This window comes from Petaurus breviceps, unplaced genomic scaffold (genome assembly GCF_028583685.1).
Source record: "Petaurus breviceps papuanus isolate PSGF00001 unplaced genomic scaffold, PetGlider_PUasm1.0 90775, whole genome shotgun sequence".
In the NCBI taxonomy this organism is placed as follows: domain Eukaryota; kingdom Metazoa; phylum Chordata; class Mammalia; order Diprotodontia; family Petauridae; genus Petaurus; species Petaurus breviceps.
In genome coordinates, this window is record NW_027187342.1 from 10,152,906 (window position 1) to 10,178,175 (window position 25,270).

The window sequence follows — 25,270 nt, forward strand, 5'->3', positions numbered from 1 at the left end:
GCCCTCCAAAAAGAAAATAAGATGCTGTGATCAACAAATTCATGACCCTGTGGCTAATGAAGTATCTTTTTCCTTAGGTAGTTCTCAGACCATAAACGTAAAATCTAACTGGGCCTATACTCAGTCCTTTCAGCTTGTGGTAAGACTTGCCAGAGATTGCATGCTAGCTCTGCAGTCAGAAGACCTCATTTCAAATCCTATCCCTGACATTACTTGCATAACCTGAGTAAGTCACTTAACTTCCCTAGACCTCAGTTGCCTCATCTGTGAAATGAAGATGTTGGACTAGATGGTCTCTTCCAGCCCTATCTCCAAGAAGTTGATCACCTTCATATACAGTGGAGTAAGATGTTTTATTCAATTTAGCAAATAGTTATTAGGCACTTAATATATGTGCCAGTTATTTCACATTAATGAGGAAAAAGACATTTTTCTGCTTTCACAGAATTGTGCCAACCTTTTGTTTACAACTGTGGTGAAGGGAGAAGATGTGTGAGCAGAGAGTTCAACCAGTTTGAACAAATTTCTTAGACAGCTTCAGTTATGGAAGTATGGGGATGGTACTCAAGAGTCAGCTAGAAGGCTGCAGATAATAGTTAGATGGGATTTAAGGAATGGGATGTGTTCTTTTTTCTTTTGTTTTAAAGACTTTGGTGCTGGGAGAAGTTTTTTTTTTTTTTTGTAAAGAATTAAATCATGGATTTAAGATAGCTTTTATATTTATAAAAGTAGCTTTAAAAAAAAAAGAATATGAGGGGTTGAGTTTATGAAAGACACTGAATGTGGTCATGAATCATTTTACGAGCTGTCCCCTCTCTCTCCCTGAGAGAGTAAGTCAAGTAATTCATTAGATAGTTTTAGGCACTTGGAGTTAGAAAGACCTGAATTCAAATTCTGTTTTAGACAGTTAGCTGTGTGACTCTGGTCAATTCAACATCTAAGCCTCAGTTTCTTCATCAATAAAATGGGTATTATAGCACCTATCTCAGAGAGTTGTCAAGATTATCAAATGAAATAATATATCTAAAGTCTTTTACAAATCTGAAAGTACCATGTATATACTATTTCTTAAATGAGATATTATGTAATTTTAATAATTATGTTAACTTAGTCTGTTTTTTGGCTATTACTGCCTTTTAGAAAATTTCAAGAAGAAATTTATAAGAGAAAAAAGGAAGAATCTGGTCAAAATGATAATGAGTGTCAAAATAAATGTCCTGATAGTACTATTCAGAGGATATAGTTGAATTAGGATACTGAAATATTTCCTTCAAACATACAAGATGAAAATGACTAATACTTAAGCAGATCTATTTTCTCACTGATGGGGAATACTTCCTTATCTGGAAGCAACAATAAATCATCCGTGTCTTCTCATCCTGGGAGATCTCTTATCTTAGGTCTTTCTATATAAATCTTCCACAAAAGAGTTATCTTCTTAGAACCCTGGAGCCCTGTCTCTGGTTCTGATAGTTTTTTTAAAAAGCTTTCACTTGTAAAATTAGCTTGTCGATTTATGTACTGATTATAGTGCAATAATTCTAGACAATAATCAAAACACACACACACACACACACATATATGTTTACTGCTTACTACCACTATTTTGTGGTGGAAAGTATTGGTTAGTTTAAAAGATTTGTTTTTCCCCCCCTAGAATTGAAATATTTTAAAATGGTTATGTTTACTGTATCAGTTTTTTTTAGCTCAAATTAAAGACATATGTCTTAGTAATGTATTATGTAACTTTTCCCGCTGAATATTTACCTTCCCATTTTCATTTAACTCAGACTATTGAAATTACTTTAAAACATACATTGGGTGAGTGTGAATTGCTTCTGGTAGCAAAAAAATAACTCAGTATTGTGCTGGGAAGGAATGAAGAGTGCGGTTACTGACCTTGAACACAAATTCACTGCAGATAAGTCTCAAAGAAAATAATTTTCATGTGGATAATTGAGAATTTAACTTTTAGTGTCTATATTAAGAGTGCTGTGCCATTTATGCTAATATATTTCCAAGTACAGTGATAACTTATAAATCTTTTGGGAAACAACCTACTCTGGAAGCCAACCAACTGACTTCAGCAAAATCAATATGAGCAGAATGGAGTTGAGGCAATAATCAGAAGAGGATCCTGTAATAGTAATAGAATTTAAAGATCCCCTGTATTGGATTGGTTGAGTGTTAAAACCCAGAGCTTGTGAATCCCACTTGTGGGATGGACTTGTTGACGTGAAAAGAGAGGGCTGAACTGGGAGGAGCTGGTGACATGGATTTAGAGAGGCACAAGCAGAGAGAAAGAGAGGCAGAAGAATTTTTTGGAAGCAGCATCGTGGAGGCAGAGAGATGGGAGAGGATTGCTGAGGGCCAGTTCGAACTGCTTAGGACTTTTGAGAGTTGCCACCCAGAGCTGCCAAGGACTGAGGAGACATGGCTGTGATGCTGGCACTTTGTCTGTCTGTTTTGATGTTGTTTTGCCTGTTTCGGCCATTGGTGAAGAACAGTGATATTGTTGCAGAGGTCCTGGAACCTTGCTGTTGCGTCAGAAGCCCTGAAGAAGGATTTTCTTGTTGTATGTTTACAGAAATCCTGGAAGACTGTCTTGCTGATGTTTTCAGGGGTCCTAGGACTGTTCTGCATACAGAGAATGAATTAATGAGGACACTGACAATATATCTTATGGCCTTGTTAAGCTTTGTCTCACCAGGAACAGAGGTTGTTGAAAACTTGCCTCGCGTCAAGAAGAAGAGAAGACCTGTCTTTGGGTATTAAATGCTGTGATGTATCTTAAACTTATTGTAACTCTGGGGTAGATGGCCTATTCAGTTGTGATCCAAAGGTGGGAAACTTTTGACTTTTTTTGTGCTCTGTGATGGACCAAATGAATGTACTTTATTTATAATTGGAAACTAACCTCCATTTGAGGAGAGGGTCTTTGGGATTGACTAAATGAATGTCCTTCCCAGGGGTGGAGTAGTACTTAGCAATTATTGAATTACACTTGGTGAATGCTGTATTTTGAATTGTGCTGTATTTTGATTTTCTCTGTTCTTAATTTGTCACTGAATAAAATGGAGAACGGCTATGCAGGTATTTTGAACCTTTGGGAAGTTGCCTTTGCTTGGCATTACAGATCCAGAAAAATGTGAAGGTAGCCCCAAATATAGGCTAAAATGACTGGGGTGGCAGAACCTACCTCATGTGGAAGAGGAGTGAGGGTTAAGTATCCTGCTGAGGGCCACAGAATAGAGGGAACATATGTTACCTAATTTCAGAGTTGGAAGGGATCTCAGTGACCATCTAGTCCAGTGCATGCTGGCACAAGAATGTTCTACAACATAATCATTGTGTTCATCTAGCCTTTACTTGAATATATCCTTCAGCAAGAGGAATCACTGTTTACAAAGGCAGTCCATTCCATTTTTTGGATAGACTTAATCATTAGGAAGGTTTTCCTTCAGTTTCTTCCTGGACTATAGCTAATAAAAATCTTTCTGGCTATAGAACTATACTGTTAGAATTCATTCTCTTCATTCACTACAGGAGGTGTATTATACTTGGACATTTTCATTTTCCTCATTCATGATTTGATATGTTTCTGTACTTGGAAATATATTAGATACATTTACATTCTTTATATTCTCATAAAATGAAGCAGTTTTAATAACTGTTTTTTTCTGTGAGTTGATATTAATGACTATTGCAAAAAATTAAGTGGACATTAGATTCTAACTTCAGAAATTGACCAATTAGCACAAACATCCTAGAATCTAGTCTTCATTATCAAACATTTTTATTACATAGGCCAGTGGTTCTCAAACTTTTTGTTCTCTAGTCCCTGTTAACACTCTTAAAAGTTATTTAGGATGTTTCAAAAGTTATTTAGGATGTCCCAAAGAGCTTTTATTTGTATGGGTTATATATATTGATATTTACTGTATTACAAATTAAAACCTCTTGTTATGAAAATAATTTTGACTTTGAGGAGCCACTGAATGGACTTCAGGGGATGTGCTTGGGTCCCTGGACCACACTTTGAGAATTGCTGAGCTAGGTTTATTTATTTAAGTAGTAGGATGCACAAAGATAAATTTGAAACCTTCCTAGAAGGTTCTTCCTATACCTACATATAGCTATCTTCAGACTTGTAAGAGCATGATACCTTTTTTTTTCCTTTTTAAATTGTGTAGTACTGTCTTCAACTGAATAGGTGCTGTTTGTTGTGATTAAACTTTGGGGGGAAAAAACCTTAATGGTTAACATAACATTTTGGATAGATTTGTTTCTTTTTTTCAACTTTGAAACATTTAAAGAATGGTTGATATATTTGTATAATGCTATACCATCTTTGGCTGATCAAGTGCTGTTTACTGCCACTATTTTATGGTGGAAAATATTGATTAGTTTAAAAAGATTTGTTCCCCCTCATTGAAATATTCAAAAATGGTTATGTTTACTGTATCAGATTTTTTTTTTTAGTGTAAGTTAATCCGTTTCATTTCCCCTCCTCCCATTTCGTTTTTTTTTTTTTTTGCTTTTTGGAGGACAGAGGGCAGGGCAATTGGGGTTAAGTGACTTGCCCAAGGTCACACAGCTAGTAAGTGTTAAGTGTCTGAGGTCACATTTGAACTCAGGTCCTCCTGACTCCAGGGCCAGTTTTCTATTCACTGGACCACCCAGCTGCCCCATCCCATTTCATTTTGAAAGGGACTTTGACAGGTTTTTTATTTGAGGGGTCTCCTTAACTAATTCATTAGAGGTGGTGTGGGGATAGGAGTAATGGGGAAGTAGATTAGTAAATGATATTAAACAGAACTCTGGAAGTTGAAGTATCTTAGGTCTATGGGCCATCTTACATATTACTATATGCCTCCTGACATTTTGTGAGATGAATCTCTTAATATATATTAATAGGCATCTTTTTTCTTTCTGTTTAGTTTGTTTAATTTTTCAAAGTATGGTTTATCCAAGCCATCTACATTAATATTTATTGGTTGTTGTTTGAAAGAACTGGGGGATATTTAACTTGGAGAAGAGGAGACTTACTAGATCATGATAGCCCTCTTCAAATATTTGAAAGTCTATCAAGTACAAGAGGGTTTAGACTCATGTTGTTTGGCCCTCTGTAGTAGAATTAGGAATAATGGGTGGACAGATTTTGAAGTGGAGGCAGGATGGCCATTTAATAGTTTGTTGTAGCGGGGATTCCTATTCAGGTTGGAGTTGAATTAGGCAGGTTTTAAGAACCTCTCTGACTCTGGAATTCCATGATTCAGAATTATTTGAAGTCTGTTGTTTTTCATGGTCATAGAATTAATACTGGTGATATTTAAAAAACAAAATGTGTAGTCTGTTCTGGATAATCCCTACTAAAGAAATATAAAGGTAAATTAATCAGTAATACAAAATGCTTGATCTAATATTTATCTTTGGCATGCCACACTTGAATTTTCTTGCAACAGATTTTCTTTGCTTTGGGTTATATGTTAAAATTAGGTATTTTGGCATATTGGTTTTAAATTTGTGATGTCGTCATGGTCCTCATCCAGAATGAAGGACAAACCACAATACGACAAACAGGACAAAGTAACAAAAATCTACTTTTTACCTCTGCGTGAGAGTTGGTGGCGGTAGGTAGGCATTACTGAGGGTGATAAAGGGCACAGAAACAAGAGACTAGGGATGGTCTTGATACACAAGGTCTTTGCTTATTATATACTGTTGCTTAGCATGGCATAGTTACTTGTTTTTACTGAAGTTCAATGATTGAGTATTTGTTAACTCAGGAATACCTATACTGACTGAATTATATTTCTGACAGTTTTCTGAGGTTATTGTGACTTTACTTGAAGTAATATGAAATGTCAGTTATGTGAGAAATTCTATTTGCTGTATATTCAGTCTCTTCATTTTCCTTGTCTTTTACCCTTCTGCCTACAGACACATTTAGGTTACACTGCTGATTTCCTTCCATGATAATGACCTCTGTCTACCTTCCTAACCTAATCTCATAGTATTCCTCTGTTTCTATCCTACCCTTCATTCAGTTTGCATTAGTCACTATTTCCCAGGCATCTTCTTTAGCCCAACTTTCATTAATTCCCTACTTTTAGGATATCCTCTCCATTTTCCATCTGTCAGGATTTTTTAAGAATCAGCTCCAATATCACTTCCAACATGAAGCATTCCCTGCTCTAGAACACTTCATTCTGAGCTTCCATAATACTCATAATTCTCTTATAGTATTTATGATGCTGTCTTAATATCAACTGAAATATATTTAGTATTTAAAATTTGCAAAATAGTTTAACTCATTTGAACCTCATGACTTTTTGATGAGGTTTTCACAGGAGATACTATTGTCATCCCCATTTTGCAGATGAGAAACTTTAGTCTCAACAAGGTGAATGGCTTTGCCCATACTGAAATGCAGAGAGCACTGATATTGATTCTCCAGCAGCACAGAAAAAAGCTGAACCTCACCTAGTTAATAAGAATAATTGGTTAAACTAGGAAGCTACCATATGGCCTATCTCTTTCATCCCAAAGTTGGTGCTACAGGTTTCTTATCACCCTCCAGTAGAGTAGGTATTTAGGATCCCCTCTCCCCAAGAGCTGTGACCCAGAGTCTTTTATCTAACTCTGCCTCAACTGAATTTGTCTTTAGAATTAAAAAAAAATTTTTTTTGGTGACGCAATTGGGGTTAAGTAACAGAGTCACACAGATAGTGTTAAATGTCTGAGGCTGGATTTGAACTGAGGTCCTCCTGATTCCCAGCCACTGTGTTACCTAGCTGCCCCTGTCTTTAGAATTTGAGGCTCATTTTGTGCTACTCTCCTGTTTCTAAATTCAGTACTTTATCTAGTATGCCACATTGCCTTGTAGTATTCTAATTATGCATGTAGGTAATAATAATGACTGACATTTTTGTAACACTTTAAGACTGACAAAACTCTTTATTTACATGCTTTTACATTTGTATGACTAGAAATAGGCTAGTCATGTAGTGACATCTAGAGTGTTAGGCTAGTATCATATACTAGAGTAATGGGGTTTTGCTACAAGCCTCTGGTGGAGTTAATCATTGATGAAAAAACTTTAAAGATTAGGCATCGAGGCAACATGAAATAATATCAGGTAGCATTATCAGAACTTCTAATAATACATGTAAGGAATAACATTTAGCATACCCCAAAATACAGTTCTCTTTGTGACATAAAAAGAGGACATGTTAAAAAAAAGAAAAATAGTAGTCCTAGAGTCATAGGATCTCAAAGTTGGAAGGGATCCCAGAGGCTATTTAGTCCAACCTTTACTTAAATAAGAAATCTTTCTGCATTGTGCTCAGTAAGTGGTGATCCAACCTTTACTTAAAGATTTCCAGTGAAGGCTAACATACTACTCCAAAAGATAGACAGTTGACTTTTGACAGAAAACCTAAGTTTGTTCTTTTCCTAACTTCTACTCATTGTTCCTCCTAGCTCTTCCTCTGGGACCAAACAGTAAGTCCAGTCCCTTCTTCAACGACTGTCGGGTCTCCCTCACTCCTTTATACTCCTCTCCCCAGTTTTCAGGCTAAATATCCTCAGTTTCTTCAGCATGAATCTCCCCTAAATACAGTGTATATGACGTCTGTATCACAGTGTTGACTTACACTCTTAGAGGTCAGTTAGGGAGGCAGCTTGGCACAGTGGAAAGAGCGCTGACTCGAGTTAGAGGAGCTGGGTTCAGATTCCATCTCTTACACTAAGTCTACAGTCTTCCACTACTTCCACATCTTCACTAACCATCTCTGATTGTATGCTCTAGAATTTTGCCAGGAATAGAAAGCAAGCTCATGGCCTGTAGTTTTCAGATTCTGGTTTCTTCTCCTGAAAAAAAAAAGACATTTGCCTTGTAAATTTCTCCAATTTTCTATTGATCTTTTTTTTTTTTTGGCCTTTTGGAGGGCAGTTGGGGTTAAGTAACTTGCCCAAGGTTACATGGATAGTGTTTTTGTGTGGGTGTTAAGTGTCTAAGGCCAGAACCGAACTCAGGTCCTCCCAACTTCCAGGGCTGGCACTTTACTCATTGCGCCACCTAGCCGCCCCTTCTATTGATCTATTATAGATCTCTGATAGTGGCTTATAGCTAGCTGCTAGTTCTTTCAGTATATACAGATACACTGTATGTGTGTATGTACATATTGCATTATGTATATATTTATGTACTTGTTCATAGGAAATTAGGTGCTCCCTTGATACCTCCTTGCTTAACTGGATATTAACTCTGTTAGACATTTATTTTAGACTTTTTCACTCAAAGATTATTTTCCTCCGCAGGAAAAAAATGGATTTGAGTGGCACTACCTTCTCTACTGTCAGTTCTCATGGTCAAAGGCAGGAGCCAAATTCTGTCATTGTAGTTCTATCTATTCTACACCAATTATGGCTCTTATTTTAAAGCATCATTTTCCTAACATTAACCCCCCCCCCCAAAAAAAAAAAACCACTCACTAAAACAGCAACAATAACAATAAAAAAATACAGTCCTTTTCTGTTATCCTTAGCTTTTCTCAACAACCTCTTTGAATTTCTCGACTTTTGTTCCCAGACACTATTCTTAGAGTATGGCACCATGCTTTTTCTATTCATCCTGTGTTAACTATCCTTGTTTTTATCTAATATACATTTTTTTTTTTCTATCTAAGGTGGTTGGCAAGTTTCCTGCGGAGTCATGTTGATCTTTTTAGACAATACCTGATGACACAGCTCAAAAGAATTATTTCTTTTTGTATCTTCAGAAATTCATTCCTGAGAGTTTCTTGAAGAGTTTAGTGTCCAGCCATTTAACCAGGCCTGAGTCAATTTAATTGCGTCATTGACCTCCTTGCCCTAAGTCTCTCCGCCCCCCCCAATCTTTTCATCTTTCCATCTTTCCACAAGAATAACATGAGTTAATTCATTTCATTCTTAGTTTGTCTGTGTCTACAGCTGATATTGAACTTCCATATTCTATTGAACTTCCATAATTATTCTGTCTTCTGAACTTATAAGGATATATTATCATGTCCTATTCATTTTGAACTTAATCTTGTAATGTTTTATATTTGTGTCTTTTGTAAATGTCTTAACCTATCTAATGATAGTTTTTAGTGGCTTATGTTTTTTAACCAGTGGCGCAAGACTATAGAACCATTGTACTTGCATTCTGCAAGAAATTTTAATAATGATAAAGATAATCATAACAACAGGTAACATTTATATATGCTTTAAGCTTTGCAGAGCTCTTCATAATAATACTTATTTGATCCTCAAAAATAATATTTTATCCACTGTGCTAACAGCTCCCCCCAATTACGGACAAATTCTATGTTCCTAGAGGGAAGCTTGGTAGAAATTTCCTTTTGAAGTTTTTTTAAAGGTACTTCTATATTAGAAAAAAAAATCTGAATTCATTGTATAATAAATAAGTGATTTGATCCATATTTATTATTCTTTCCTATTTAGTTCCATTTGAGGGGTGATTTTATGCAATGGCTTCAAGCCACAGTTCTTCACCAGTGCCTCAAGCAAGTAGCAGTGATGTTTTCTTTAAAAAGGAGGTAGATTCTACTAAACATATTAGACCTGTACAGTCACTGCCAGATGTGTGTCCCAAGGAACCCACAGGTAATGTATTCTCTTTTTAAAAAGTAGAAAATATTGTGAAATATCATATTCATAGAGTGATGGAAGATTACTTGCTTTTCTTAAAAAGAGTAAATCTTAGTTCCCTAAAGTAGTATAATTATATATTTATAACTCTTTACAATTGTAGTTCCTCTGAAAGCAAGGATAAGGGTCTTGGACATTTTTCTGAGGATTGAGATAGGAAAATTAAGATTGTTATATGCAGATTTGTTTGATTAAAATATTTACTACTGAAAGTGATTCTAGGTGGCTTGTGTAAAATAGAATTTGTTATTTTTGTTTTCCAAACTATATACACATATGTCTCTACATATGCACATATAATGTTTAACTTTGTTATGTAAAATTCATAATATTATTTTCTAAAAGAGAATTTTTTCCCTTAAGAGCAATTGTAAAAACTGACTTTTCTCTTCTTTATTTTCTGCAGGTGATTCACATAGTTTATGTGATGCCCCATCTCTAGTTGCAGATCAGCATAGATGGACTATTTATCATTCCAAAGTAAATCTTCCAGCAGCATTAAATGATCCTAGATTAGCAAAAAGAGAATCTGATTTCTTCACAAAAACATGGGGTCTAGACTTTGTGGACACAGAAGTCCTGCCTTCATTCTACCTCCCACAAATCAGCAAAGAACATTTTGCAATATATCAACAGGAAATCTCTCAGGTAGAGTCCTTCCTTCCTTCCTTCCTTCCTTCCTTCCTTCCTTCCTTCCTTCCTTCCTTCCTTCCTTCCTTCCTTCCTTCCTTCCTTCCTTCCTTCCCACCTCCCTCCCTCCTTTCCTCTCTCTCTCCCTCCCTCCCTTACCTCCCTCTCTCCCTCCCTGCTTCCCTCAATTAGTCAAGATGCACCTTTTTACTCCCATTGCAAATATATATAGTCAATTAAAACAAATTTCTACATTGGCCATGTCCAAAAAAAATTGTCTCATTCAATATTCTGAGCCCTTCACCTCTCTGTCAGGAGGTGGTTAAGCATGTTTGCTCAGTAGTCCTCTGGAATCTTGGTTGGTCATTATGCTGATAAGAGTTCAGTATAGTAATATCAGCACAGTTCAGCATAATTTCATCACATTTATGTACCTTAACTTGTTTATCCATTTCTCAGTTTATAAGCACCCTCGTAATTCCTCATATTCCCATTAAATTAAATTTTCATATTTCCATTCATTGCCACCTCAAAAAAAAAGCTATAAATATTTTTGTACATTCTTAGAGTTTATTTTCTTTGGGACTGATCCCTCCTTAATTTACTCTGCCTCTAATTCCTGGTTTCTTCTTCTCCCCTTTCCTTTCTCTTATTTTTCTTTGGACTGAAATGTCTTTCTGTAGTGTTGTGTGTGTGTGTGTGTGTGTGTGTGTGTGTGTATTCTTCCTTCTTTTGCTTATCAAATTTAGTTTCAGTATGGGTCAAAGTATTAAGCTGTTACTCTCAAGAGTAACACTATTATTCAGTGACTTACTGTGATGTCAAAGTATTAAGCTGTTACTCTCAAGAGTAACACTATTATTCAGTGACTTACTGTGATGAGATGCCTTTTGCTGCTACTTAAACTAAATGCATTGCATTGCATGCCAGTATATCAAAGATTCTAGATTTCATTAATATAGGTAACATTTCTTCACTCTTATTCCTCATAAGATTTAAAGCTACAAGGTACCCCAGAGACTTTTTAGTCTGATTCTCATATTTTACAGATGAGGAAACTGAGACCCAGAGGAGGGGAAGTGACTCAACACAAGGTCTCATAAATAGTAAATATCAGAGCCGGGATTTATACCATGTCCTCTGACTCCAAACTCAGCATTCTTTTCGCTATTAAATGTCTCTATTGAGCTGTTGATGAATACACATGTTGAACTTGCTGTTCACTAAAACTTCTAGTAATTTTTCACATGAACTCTTGTCTACTGTTGCCATCCCCCCATATTTTATGTGTTGTTGTTTTTTTTACCCAAGTATAGGAAAGACCTTACATTTATCTCTGGTGAATTTTATCTTACTAGATTTGGTCCATCATTGTAAGCTTTGAAATTTTGTTGGAGCCCGATTCCTTATACATTCAATTGGCTATCCTTTCCAGCTTTTTCATTATATTCTTCTTGAAGTTGCTATGACTGAAAAAAAAAAATGATCACATAGTAGCCAGCCCTTTGAATTTAATTAAGCCGGTTGATAGGCATAAAATGTTAGGTGCTTAATGTTTGAATTTTTAAATTGCTTCCTATTTTGGATACTCTTACTGTATTTTTAATAGTTTTTTCTAAGCCTGTAATTCTATGTATGAATGTATTTATATAAATATTCTTTACCAACAGTATAGTAGTGCTGTTCATCACTTCATAGTTCAGTACCTGAAGCTTTATTCTCATTTTCAAGAGGAAAAAACAAGTCTCCTTTCTATTTCATGTGACTAAAAAGTTCAATGCAAATTTTAGTGGCGTTCTAAACTGAATCCTTGTTGATGGAGGACATTCAGCAACATTTTAAAAATTTTGTCTAAATCTTATGCTGATTGTGTTGCTGTAATTATTGTAGATTATTATATATTTTTAGATTTTTAACAAATGTCTCACAGAAAAAATTATGCTGATCACAAAACTCCATCACATATTTAAGGATATTAGTAAGCTTAATTATTCCTCTTTCCTATCAGCAACAATATCTAAGTTTCATTAACATTACTTTGTATTTCCTCATCTGATCATATCTGTTTATATTTTATGCTGGAAATTATGTATATAGCCATATTATTAATATGAAGATAATAAAGTATTTGGCTATTAATATTCAATTTTTCTTTACAAATCTGTAGTGCTACTTTCATATTGAATAGATTGACTATAGAGTTTTTGGAGGATGTTTTTGTTTAGTGCCCTTGGACCTATGAATTGTCCTGCTAATGACTGATTAAATGAATATCTTATGTTACATCTTCTTTTGAATTCCTGGGTCAAAGTATGTGAACAGCTTAGTGAGTTTTTCTTGAGTATTAAATTCAGATTTCATTATTATATAATATCTGACATTTTGTAGCAGTTATTTTGTAGTTCTTTCTCACCCATTATTTTATCCTTACAATAGCTCTGTAGATATTTAAGACATTTCCTCTATTTTTACTAATGAGGCATCACTTACAGAAAGGTTATTTATTTGCTTCAGGTCATTAAATGAGTTTGTGAGAGGTGAGAGTAGAACCCAAAGCTCCTGACTCATTGTCCAATACTTTTTCCTATGCTAAACTGCCCCTTTCTGGACAGTGCTTCAGATTTTCAACTCCCATACTGTACACATTCCCTAGAATGACAGATGTGCTAGTGGTAGATCCTGACCTGGAATCAGAATAAGATTTTATGTTAGCACATGGGATTTAGTGGTAATATGTAAATTATATCTGAATTTAATATGTGTGCATTCAAATGTTAGTACTTTATTTTAAAAAAAATTTTATTCTCCCTTACCATGAATTTAAATGCGTGTTTCCCATTTGCCTTGCTTCTTTTGTTGTTCAAACTCCACAGAGTTTTATTAAATATGTCAAGTGGATTGGTCATTAGCATATGATCTTGCCACAACAATATTTAGTAATAACAATAATACACATTTATATGATGCTTTAAGATTTATGACATGATTTCCTCACAATTAAATTTTACAGACAGTGATACAGAGAAATTGACTTGCCCCAGGTTCATATAAGTGACAAAGGCAGGATTTGAACCCAAGTCTCTAGACCTCCTATCTAGTGTTATTTCTCATGTACCACACATAAACATACTTATGAGTTAGTTGTTGAACTGTTAAAAATTGGAAAATTTTGGGGTCATACTGTATATTAGTATATATTGAAATATTTTTTATGATTTGAAAACTCATATTATCTTCTGGTACTGACAACAAAATACTGCCTTGGTTTTTTTTTTTTTTAATAGAGAGAGAAGATTCATGAGAGATGCAAGACTATTTGTCCTCCAAAAGATACCTTTGATAGGACTCTCTTACATACTCATGGTATGGTGCATATTTTAAGATCATATAATACAGTACTTTGAGTGAAGTAAGAACTTATATACTCGATTGAATGAATGAATGAAAAAAGTAACATGTGGATTTATTGTCTCCATAAGAATAAGTACATATTCTACTTCCTAGTAACATTTTTGTACTTTATTGCAATAATAACCATAAAAAGTATTTTTAACAAGATCTCCTCTTCCTTCTCCTTCTCCCCTGCCCCAATATGTGTGTTTGATGGCAGTAACCTTGGCAAGGAAGAGTCTTTATGACTAGGAAAAAAAATTTTTGTTTGTTTGTTTTTTGCTTTTTGGAGAGGGGAAGTTAGGGCAGTTGGGGTTAAGTGACTTGCCCAAGGTCATATGGCTAGTTTTGTATTAAGTATCTGAGGCCAGATTTGAACTGAGGTCCTCCTGACTCCAGGGCCAATGCTCTATTCACTGTGCCACTTAGCCACCCTGGAAAAATAATTTTTAAAAAAGTTTAGCCTTTTGCACCGAAACCAACCCTCGATTTTAAGGAATTCTTTGAGTTGATATATATTTTTGAAAAATTTTCTTAATTCTTCTTTCTATTCCTTAGATTAAAGCTTTTAAAAAAATATTTTGTTATTGGTAGATTTTGAATGCTTTTTTCTTAAACATAAGGTTTCTCTGCTGTATTTTCTACCTCTATCTATAGGATTGTGTTAAAGTTCATAGAAGTTTGTTATAACTACCAAATAGACCAGATTTAATCTCACTAATACTTTATATTCAGTTGATCATTATAAAACATTTTGCTTCCTTTAGGGAAATAGATGTATAACATAAATGATTCTTGTGGCAACTGCACAATTAATGAGAACTAATCTTGAAACACATAATGTTTCCTGTTCAGTGCTGAGCACAGTGCTGGTCACACAGGAACCAAAAAAATGCATGGCAAATATACAAATGTTGAGGTAGTTCTTGTATTTTGGTCCCTTAGTTACAAGAAGTTTTGTTTAAGGATACAAAGAAATAAAAATATTTTATAATTAGTAAAAAAATAAAAATAAAATAATTAATGAAACAAAAATAAAATTAAAAATCGCATATTCTTTTTTTTTCTTGCAGATAAATCCAGGACAGATCTGGAGCAAGTACCTAAGGTACTTTAGAGAAAAGCTACCTTTCAGATTATCAGAATTTTTTCTTCCAAGAATAGCTCACCCTGAGCTCCCTCTTCATGAAATTATAGATCTAGAGTTGGAAGGAAAATCAGAAGTCATCTAGTCCAACCCCCTCATTTTACAGATGAGGAAATTGAGGCCCAAGGAGGTTAACTGACTTGCCATTAAGTCTGATGAAAATCAAAGATTAAGAAAGTTATCTGCGTAGTTTTTAGTTAATTTTTCTTATCTCTACATTAATTCAGGGGAAAAGTCCAGGGGAAAAAATTTGAAGAGGTAGCAATAATTTCATTTGGTGATGGTTCAGGATAGAGGAGTCAGGAAAGGCTTCATTGAAGAAGATGGTACCTGTGTTGGACCTTGAAGGAAAGGGAAAGACTTCAATGTATAGAGATGAGGTGGGCCTATAGGAGAAGTCGGTTTAGGGATTGAGCAAATACCTGTTTTGCTTTTGAGAAGAGACAGAATGAAAACCTGGGAAGAAGTTGGTCCAATTTGGCAGGAACATATAATATAGGAAGAATAAATGTGATAAAACTGGAAAGGTTAGAATCAGATTGTGAGGGCCCTTCAATACTAGGGCAAGAAATTCTTATTTTATTTTATAAATAATAATAAATAACCACTGAACATTTCTGAATAGAGGAATGATATTATTAGAAAAGCCTATTAGGAAGATTATTCTGAAAATGTATTAAAGAGGGATTGTAGAGGACTGAGACTTGAGAAGTATAATAAGGAAGTAACCACAGAAAGTCAAGCAAGAGACAATGAGCACCTAAAGTGAAGTGGTCAAAATGGAAATCGATAAATATGTTCTGATTCCCTTAGGCGTCTGTCTTAGGCCTACCTCCTTTTTTCCCCACCATGTCTTTTCTCTTGGTGACCTAAGCAGCTCTCATAGGTTCAGTTTTCATCTCTATATGGGGATTCCCATATATGCCAATTGTCCATCTTCAACTAGATGGCATTTGTCCAAAACATAATTCTTTATCTGACCATCCAGCCCCAAATGCACTCTTCTTCTTAACTTCCCCGTCTTGTTTTTTTCAACTGCACTATTATCCTTCTAGTCACTCAGTTTTGTAACTTTAGTGTCATCTTCACCCTCATGTCCATTGCATTGCCACATCATCTTTCATGTCAATCCTTTGCTCTCCGTTCAGATGGCCCTCACCCTAGGGGTCTGTTACAGTATCAGCCCAATTAATCTTTCTGTGTCATTTCTCTCCCCTTTCTGATCCATCTTCCATATAGCTTCCAAATTGGTAGCCAGAGATCTGACCATGTCATTTCCCTGTTCAAGAAACACTGAAGTGAAACTCTCTGTTGTATATAAGACAAAAGACACACCTCTGCAGGGCATTCTAAGCCCTCACAAACTGTCTCCAGTTTATCTTTCCATTTTTATCTCATATTATTCCTCTTTACCTACACTATTTCTGCCCTACTAGCCTACTTGTTTTATATACATAGTATTTCATACATGATATTTTATCTGTCTCTGTGGCTTTGCACAAGTTGTTCCCTTGTATTTCTGGAATGCCTTCCCTCCCCCACCTCTAACCTGTGTAATCCCTAGCTCCTTCTAAAGCTTACCTCAGTTGCCAGTTCTCACATGATACCTTTCCTGATTCCCCTCAGTGGTTTGTTCCTTCCTTGACAAAAAAATCATTTGTGTTTGCATTATGTGTTTTTTATTGATTTACCAGTATATATTGTTTGCTTCCTGTAGCATGTAAACTCACTGTGGTCAAGAATGATATAGTTTTTGTTTTTTTTAAACAAGGACCTACTGAGGACCTACTCATAATAGCTTATACATAGGAGATGCTGAGTTGTGCTTGTTGAATGAATGAAAGAAAAGATGGGAACGGCCAGGTGGCGCAGTAAGAGCACTGGTCCCAGAGTCGAGATGACCTGGGATTGAATCCGGGCACAGATACTTAGAGCCACACCCAGAGATAACAGGCCATGTAACCTTGAGCAAGTTACTTAACCCCAATTGCTTTAAAAAAAAAAAAAAGAAAAGAAAAAATGAGTTTAATTTTGTAGAGTTTAACTTTGAGGTGCCAGCAGGACATCTAGGCAGAGATAGTTAAAAGGCAGTTGGGAATTTAGCTCTTTCTTTTTAAGGATGTCCTTTGTCCTTTGGATACAGATAACTATCCATGCTTTCGGAGTGACTTCCCTACCTAGCAAATAAGAACATTCTCTATGGGTGATGTGAGAGGAAAGACTAAAGAAATGGCAGGGAGCCCATACTTCTACATTGACCTCCAATAGAGAGAGTGTCATTCTATCCATTCCACTGCCCCATGTCAAGTTGGTTTGTTTAGATAATGTATGTTAATTATTTGGAATCTTAAAAAAAAAAAAAACCAAACTTTTAATTTGCTTATACTATTCATATATAGTATCTTATAGATTTATTACTCATAGTCTTATGAATGTTTAAAGGGATATGACAGGCAAAGTACTTGTAAGAGATTGAGATAGTTTTTTTTTTTCTTTTAGATTTTTTTGAAACCAGATTTTGCCTTGGAAGATCCCTTAACATTTAATTCAGTTTTACCATGGTCTCACTTTAACACTGCTGGGGGAAAAGGAAATCGTGATGCAGCATCCTCAAAGTTGCTTCAAGAAAAGGTAAATTTTCATCATGAGATTATTCACAGTGACTTCTGAAAGTCATATAGAAAACTCCATTTTTAAAAATTGGTATCATTTCTTTGTAAGAATATAATCATTTAATTTTAAACATTTCTGGTAATTATTAAGCCTACAAAGTTTGACTAGGAAAACAATAAAATTTTTTCTTCTCTGTAAAGGAATTTGTAAAATATATTGGTGAAAGGAGGAAAATTTGTTGTTTGAGACTTTTTCCCCTCGTATTTAAGAGAATTTTCATTTGGCTTTAAGTTACTAGGAGGCAGTGTAGTATAATAAAAATAGTGGAGTTAGGAGACCTGGTTTGGAATCTTGACTTTTTTTTTTAACACTTAACTCTTACCTTGGGTAAATCATTTCACCTTCTGAGCCTTATTTTCCTCACTGGTAAAATGAGGACGGTAATACTTGTATCTTCTGCCTTACAATTGTGAGAAAAATGCTTGATAAACTTAAATCACTATATAATATAATGTGTTAGTCTTATTAAAGGTTTTGTTTTTTGTAAATGTCTCATTAAACCATGAAATGACAGTTTATAATCTCTGGTCATAAATATTTTCTTGTTCAGTTCACAAAAGCGGTTGTTTTGAAACAAAACTTTTTGTTGTTAAAACAAAATACAGTAATTTAATTTCAACATTTTTCGTATTTAGTCTTATTGGCCAGCATCTTTTCTTTAAAATTTATTGAATAAATATGGGTAGACATTTGCATATACTAATTTGATTGTACCATAAATTATTAAGTAGTTAAAATTGGCATTTTAGATTTGGATATTTTGAGTACTTCACTTCAAACTCATGTTCATTATTTCCAGAATACATGTCCTTTAAAATTATGCTAGGAAGTAAAGATCCACAGATTGATCAGACTATTATAGTAAAGGCATCAGTGTTTGGTCTCTGTTCTTTGCCTTGCGACTCAGGCTGAGAACACTTATAGTGTCAGATAGTGATTGCTTATCTGTGAAGAAAATGCTTTGCTTTACTCGCTACTGACACCTTATGGCAGACTGAAAGCATAACCCTGCCAAGTTCCCCATTAAGTCCAAGTCCTTAGCAATGAAAAACTTTTGTTGTTAGGGAAGAAAAGGGGAAAGGATCAGAGCAGATTCCTTTTCTCATAGACCACAATAAAGAGCTTGCCTTCCCTTTATCAGCAATTCTACTTGAAAAAGACTAGTTCCTTTAAATATGTTTCACATGATTGTAAATATATAACCTCTATCAGATTGCTTGCTGTCTTGGCGGGATGGGGAGGGGAGGGAGAAAAATTTGGAGCTCAGTTTTATAAAAAATGAATGTTAAAAACTAACTTTTCATGTAATTGGAAAAAAAATGCTATTAGGAAAAAAAAAAGAACAGTTCCTGTGCTATACATTCATTTTAAAGTGTGGATTTAAAGATGGAAGGGATTTTAGAGATTTTTTCCAACCTCTTAATGTTATAGATAAGGAAACTGAGACCCACAGATTAGTGATTTTCTGAGATCATCCAGTCCACTGTACCATGCTTGAACTCTACAAAGGAAAGATTAAAATCCCCTTTAAATTATTCTTAAGGAACTAATTTTTAAATATCCTTGAAAGAAAATAGGAACCTGTATCTCAACATCCTAACTTATATGGGGAAAATTTATAAATTCTAATTTAGGAGGTATTTATTGGGGTAGGTGCCATTTCCATTTCTTAAAGTGATATGTCTTTAAGTAGACTCAGGATTGCTTCAGTATTGAGAGAAAGATTTAAGCAACTAGTGAGCAAGAATGGAATGTATAGGATTATAGGAATAGGTATGGTTAGAAAATAGGAAATATTTAAGTGTTCTTGCTTATGGAGATTAGAATTTATTTGGTTTTGCAAAATACTTTAGTAATTAAAGCTTGGTTGTGTTTGAAATGAAATATTATATGTAAATTGGCTTGGGGGGGCATCGTTTTAAATTATAAAGTTTTTAAAATCTAGAGTTGAAAATGAGACTGAATTTGAGCAAATAAAATTAATTGAAGGAATAGAGAATTCTTTCCGATCTAAGTGATCCCTAAGGAAGAGCTTATTGTTTCATTAAAAATATTCTACATACTTGTAACTAGAATGGTGGTGTTAGCATGTAATTGAGACAGTAGGATCATAAAAGGAAGTTACTTGTGTCTTCCCCTCTCTCTCTTAGGATCATAGGTGTAGAGCTGGAAGGAATCTCAGGTAGGCTGTCTAGTACAACCCCTGCATTTTACAGATGAGGAACTGAGGCCTAGTGAGATTAAGTGATGTTCCAAAGTCACAAAGATAGTAATTCTACATCCTCTGGAATTGGAGGACTCAGTTCATTAGATGTTTAAGTGTTTACTATGCGCAAAGCACTGATAGTATAGACTTCAAGAACACAGTTCTAGTGAGGGGTATAAGATGTATATGTAAATAATATCATTTGGAATGTGATAATTGTGTAAGGAAAGTCAAAGGAGATAAGATGTTCAGTAGAAAGAAATGTCACCTCCAACTGGTGATGTTTGTGAAGAGGACCAGTAAAGGCTTTGTAGAGAAGGTGGTACCGAAGGGTCTTGAAAGAAGAGAGAGATTTCATTAAGCTGAATGTTTGATCCTGGAGTCTTTTCTGTTGTGGTGTTTGCCCCTTCTTTCCTTTTTTAATCTTAGGGTCACATCTAGGTCCTACTGTCCATGTTCATGATGATGTATTCCTCCTGTGGTCTGGTTGCAAGGAAATTTTCTTATTTCCCCACTTGTGGAACTTCAGGGATAAGTCTGTTATTCTAACAAAGTCCATAATTCACCTTAGAGAATAGCATTAAATTTAGTATGTACCTTCTCAATATGGAGAAACCCTTTCTCCATAAATGGAAGCCCTTCTACTGTGTCATTAGTAATTCTCATCTGCTGAATGATAAATCACAGAATATGAGTTGGAGGGGACCTCAATGGCAGTCTGGCTCACCTTGTTCCTGAATGATAATACCCTTTTGAATGTACTCAATAAATAATTAGCCTGTGTTTGAAAACCTCAAGTTCAGGGAAGCCCACTTTCTCCCAAGACAGCTCATTTCCCTTCTGGAGACCTCTAATCCTTGGGAACTTTTTCCTTGCATCAAGACTATGTTTGCTCTGTTGCAGCTTCCACAATTTGCTCCTACTCCTTCCCACTGAGGTTTGTTATGATAAGACTACATGAGATAGCATGATATATAGTAGGAAATGTGTTCTTTCTAAAATGAAACTGAACCTGGACCTGAATGCAGTCCTCCAGATGTGGTCTGACCAGGACAGAATAAAGTAGCATTGTCATCTCCCTCATCCTAGAAATGGTACCTCTTGTAATTCAGCCTAAAATTTCTTTAGTTTTCTTGGTTCCTCCATCTCCCTTTTGACTTGTGTTGTACTTGCTGTCCACTGAAAATTCCAGATTTTTTTTAGATTAATTGCTCTCTAGTCATGTTTCCCTCATCTTGTACTTGTAGAATTTTTTTTATTCCAAGACTTTGTGTTTCCCCCTACTAAATATCATCTTATTAGATTCTACTCAGTGTTCTACTTGTCAAGATCTTAATGAATGCTAACTGCCATTTAATGTGTTGATTTTGTGTCGTCTGCAAGTTTGACAAGCATGCTATCAATACCTTTATCCAAGGTGTTGATAAAAATATTAAAGAACATGGGGTGTAACATAGATCCCTCCTCATACTTAATTGAGGAAATAGAAACCATTTGCAAGAGCTCCCTCTTCTTCCCTTTTCTACATCCCAGGTCCCTCAATGAAAAGATTTAGTTTGGAGGCAGAGATTTGGGAATCATCTTCATAGTGATAGTATTAAAGCTATGTAATTAGGTGAGATTGTTAAAGAGGAGAGTGCAGGCAGACGAGAGTAGCGGACAAACCTTGGAGGGCATACACACTGAAAGAAGAGTAGGAGGAGGAGAAAGAACCAGTAGATATCAAAAAAGAAGTAAGAAGAGTTAAGAGATAACCAGTTTTGGGTAATATTCCTGAAGCCAAGTAGGAGAGAGCATCCAAATGCAGGAGATGATTAGTTTTGTCCATTGTAACAGAAAGGTATTGGACTTGGCAGTGATCATTGGTGACTGTAGACGGAATAGATAACATCAGTGGCGTGGTGGGAACAAGATGCTAGGGGGTGATAGAGGTGAAGTCAGTAGGAGTACAGCTCGTTTTTCTTTTCCTAATTTATTTTTTGGTCCACATAAAAGTTGTTATAGTCAGGACCTGACTGTACCTGACGCAGTGTTCTTACAGTTCTGCCCATGGGGTTGTTGTGGCTTCTATATTTATTTTAGCTTGCAAGAAATGCACACATTAGGAAACTTGTACTTGACCGATTATAACAGCATGTGATTTTTCCCCTCCATTCTTAAGCTGAGCCATTATCTGGATATTGTGGAAGTAAACATTGCTCATCAGATCTCTCTGCGTTCAGAAGCATTTTTTCATGCAATGACCTCTCAGCACGAATTGCAGGACTACCTCAAGAAAACTTCCCAGGCTGTTAAAATGCTTCGAGATAAAATTGCACAGATTGATAAAGTAATGTGTGAAGGATCTCTGCACATTTTAAGACTGGCACTTACCAGAAATAACTGTGTAAAAGTGTATAATAAACTGAAGTTAATGGCCACTGTGCACCAGACTCAACCTACAGTACAGGTGTTGTTATCCACTTCTGAATATGTTGGAGCCTTGGACTTAATAGCAACAACCCAGGAGGTTCTACAGCAGGAACTTCAGGGCATTCATAGTTTCCGGTATGTACTGAGTAATACATTAGAAATAATGTCATATGTGCCATGTGTTAAAATATTGATTTGAAACATTTGAAATATGTTTATAATTAAATGGTGGGGAAGCTTGCTCTTTCTTGATTTTTAGTAGTGTTTTCAAGTTTTTAATGTTATACTAGTTGTAATAACAAGATAAAAGTCCATGTATATTACAGGGACATTTGGATAAAGGCATAAAACTATCCTATTTGAAGAAATTAATATTTGTAGCTGGCTATTTGTAACTTTAACAATGCAATTTTTTCTATGACTTAAAACAGTCTAAGTATACTGAAAGCCCTTTAATGATCCTATTTGCTCATCTGATTTTTAAGATAACAATTTGATGTTTGAGAGGAAAAAGAAAACAAATTCAAACCTTTCTCATTAGCTAGACATGGTTCAATTACTATATGTTGACCTAAGTTTGTACTAGTATAACATTTTTTAAAATCCAGATTAAGGATTTCATTAATATAGGGAACTCTTAGTGTTGAAATTCGTTCTACTGATGTAAAAGCTTAGTGTCTTCAGAGAGTTGTTTGAGGTTCTGAGAAGTTAAATTCAGGTTTTCCTTATTCTGACATTAGCCCTCTATCCATGTGCTACTGCCTCTCATAACTTTATAGAAAATGAAAACAGGATTTTGATGAATACTTGTAACTAAGTTGTAAAATCCTATTCTGTGATTCTTTTGAGAATAATTAAAGAGTAATTAGTTGAATATTCTTTTGAATTATTTGAAAATACTTTAAGAATATAAGGTTTTGATTCTTTGAAACCATTTCTACAAAGTTTAACTTTGATTAGTTACTATACAGACAGACCCATTTCAGACCAAAGTTGACTTCATATGTGTGTAAACCCTTGTGTGGTGAAAAGAAATTGCATTCCAAACCTGGCGTGATAGATTAGATGCAAACAGATTTTATTGGCATGGCTCATGTAGTAGAATGAAAATATTCTTTAAACATTAGTTTTAAAGCAGAAAACACTTTTGGCTCCAGAATAAAATACAAGAATCATACTTAAGAGTGTAGAAAGCTTTTAGTCATATATTTAAAATGAAGATTATGTTTCTGATGAATACTATATGGAACTTCAACTATAAGTGCTATTTCAATGCCTTGTTATATTAAAGTATATACTCTATACAACTGGTGTTTTGAAACAGAACAAACATTTTCCTGACAGGCTAAAATGCCCTTGATTTTAAAGGAACATTTATATGTTTGAAATTGGACTGTTTTTAATCTTATTATAAGCATTGTGTAATTTTTTGTAAGAAAATTTTTCAGCATGTGGATTGTGAGAGATAATATTAAGGAAGAATTTCGATCTATGCTCAGATTAAAATTGGCAAACAAGGAGAAACTTTTAAAAGGTGAAAGGGGAAGGAGATTGGAAGGGTACCTAGTATAGGGTATGGTGAAATCCAGGAGTACAGCAAGGTCAGAAATTATGAGGTGGTAGTCCTGGGCTATTTCAAACCTCCATTTAGGGGACCCCTTCTAATCAGAGAGAGGGAGGGGTTCCAAGGACAGGGGGCACTTAAGCCTTACGAATTTCAGAGTTGATGTGATCTTGCAGGTTGATGAGTTTCTGGAGACCATGATGAAGTCCAGGAGTTCAGCCAGATGGGATATGATGAGTTATCTGCCCTGTGTATCCTCCTTAAATAATTTGTGATAATAACTTGTTAGAACTCTTTATTTTACTATAATCTATATTTCTTATCAGTAAGAGGTTTTTGACAAGTAGGTATGACCAATATAGATCTGAACACTTTACATTTTATGGGAGACCCATATTTTCATGTAATAATAGTTATCATTAAGTTAAAGGGTATTATTTAAATTAACAAAATTGATTTTTAAAATAATTTTACCACCATAGTAACCCTAATTCAGAGACCATACTAGAATACAAAATTACTTTAAAATGGTGTTGTCTAATCATAATAGGCAGTGGACTTCAGCCTTGGGTTCTATACTGATTGTTTTCACTGATTTATAACAAAGCTTTTTAGGCAAGTAATTTGGGATTTCTTCCTTCATTTGATCATTTTATAAAGTTTTCTTAAAAATACTCTATCAGTTCCCAGAACTTTGAATGAGTAAATCATTTAACTCCTTTTAACCTGTTTCCTCATATGTAAAAGGGGGATAATAGTGTTTGTACTACCTGACTCATAGGATTATTGTAAGGAAAGTATTTTATAAACTGCAAAGTTCTTTATAAATAGAAGTTATTGTTAGTCCTAAAAAATTACTGTCTTCCTTTGCTCTCCCTCTCTCCCCATCCACCCAAAATTGCTGTCTGTGGACAGAGCTTTAGATTATTAGACAGATATCCTGGGTCGTGTGCCTCCCATTAACTAACTGACCTTAGACAAGTCACCAGCTGCTTTGGGTTACAGTTTCCTCATCTGTTAAATTAAGAAATTGAACTAAATGACCTTCAAAATTATTTTCAGCTCTAAAATGTTTAGTATGGGAATATAATGTGTGGAGGGTGTGGACATTTATTTTGCTAGTCACCTGTTTTACATAGATTGGTATTGAATTCCCAAGATTCTAATGCGTTCTTTAATCCTTCATCATGAAAATGCTTTTATTATATTGAATATTAACCTTACCTATGACAAACATACTTTTTCTCATGTTTACTGGAGTCCATAAATTTTCACCTAGATTTAAATTAGCTATGTTCTCCAGCCACAGAAACATGTTGCTCTCCATTTCTTGAATAAACTTCTTTGCCTTTCGTGCCACGTGGCATGGTCTAAGACAGTATTGTAGTATTCTATCTCTATCTGGGAATTTCTTTAGTTCTAGAAGAGTTTTGCTTCTCTCAGTATATCAATAGATCTATTAAAATTTATCATTTCCTCAGTGGGGATGAGATTTCTAAGCTGAGGGGAAGTAAGAAATCCCTTAAATTTTTTTGGAGCGTATTTTGTA

At 34.9% G+C, this 25,270-nt stretch overlaps 1 protein-coding gene across 1 annotated transcript in view; it reads left to right on the forward strand.

Annotated features, from left to right (window-relative positions):
* Positions 1-25,270, forward strand: part of VPS54 (VPS54 subunit of GARP complex) — a 78,599-nt gene that overhangs the window by 6,072 nt on the left and 47,257 nt on the right. The window contains exons 2-7 of the mRNA XM_069068982.1: positions 9,493-9,654; positions 10,106-10,347; positions 13,614-13,692; positions 14,793-14,827; positions 17,366-17,497; positions 21,907-22,292. Of these exons, the coding sequence (XP_068925083.1) occupies positions 9,519-9,654; positions 10,106-10,347; positions 13,614-13,692; positions 14,793-14,827; positions 17,366-17,497; positions 21,907-22,292 (1,010 nt within the window). The 5' untranslated portion in view covers positions 9,493-9,518. The remainder of the gene's footprint in view (positions 1-9,492; positions 9,655-10,105; positions 10,348-13,613; positions 13,693-14,792; positions 14,828-17,365; positions 17,498-21,906; positions 22,293-25,270) is intronic.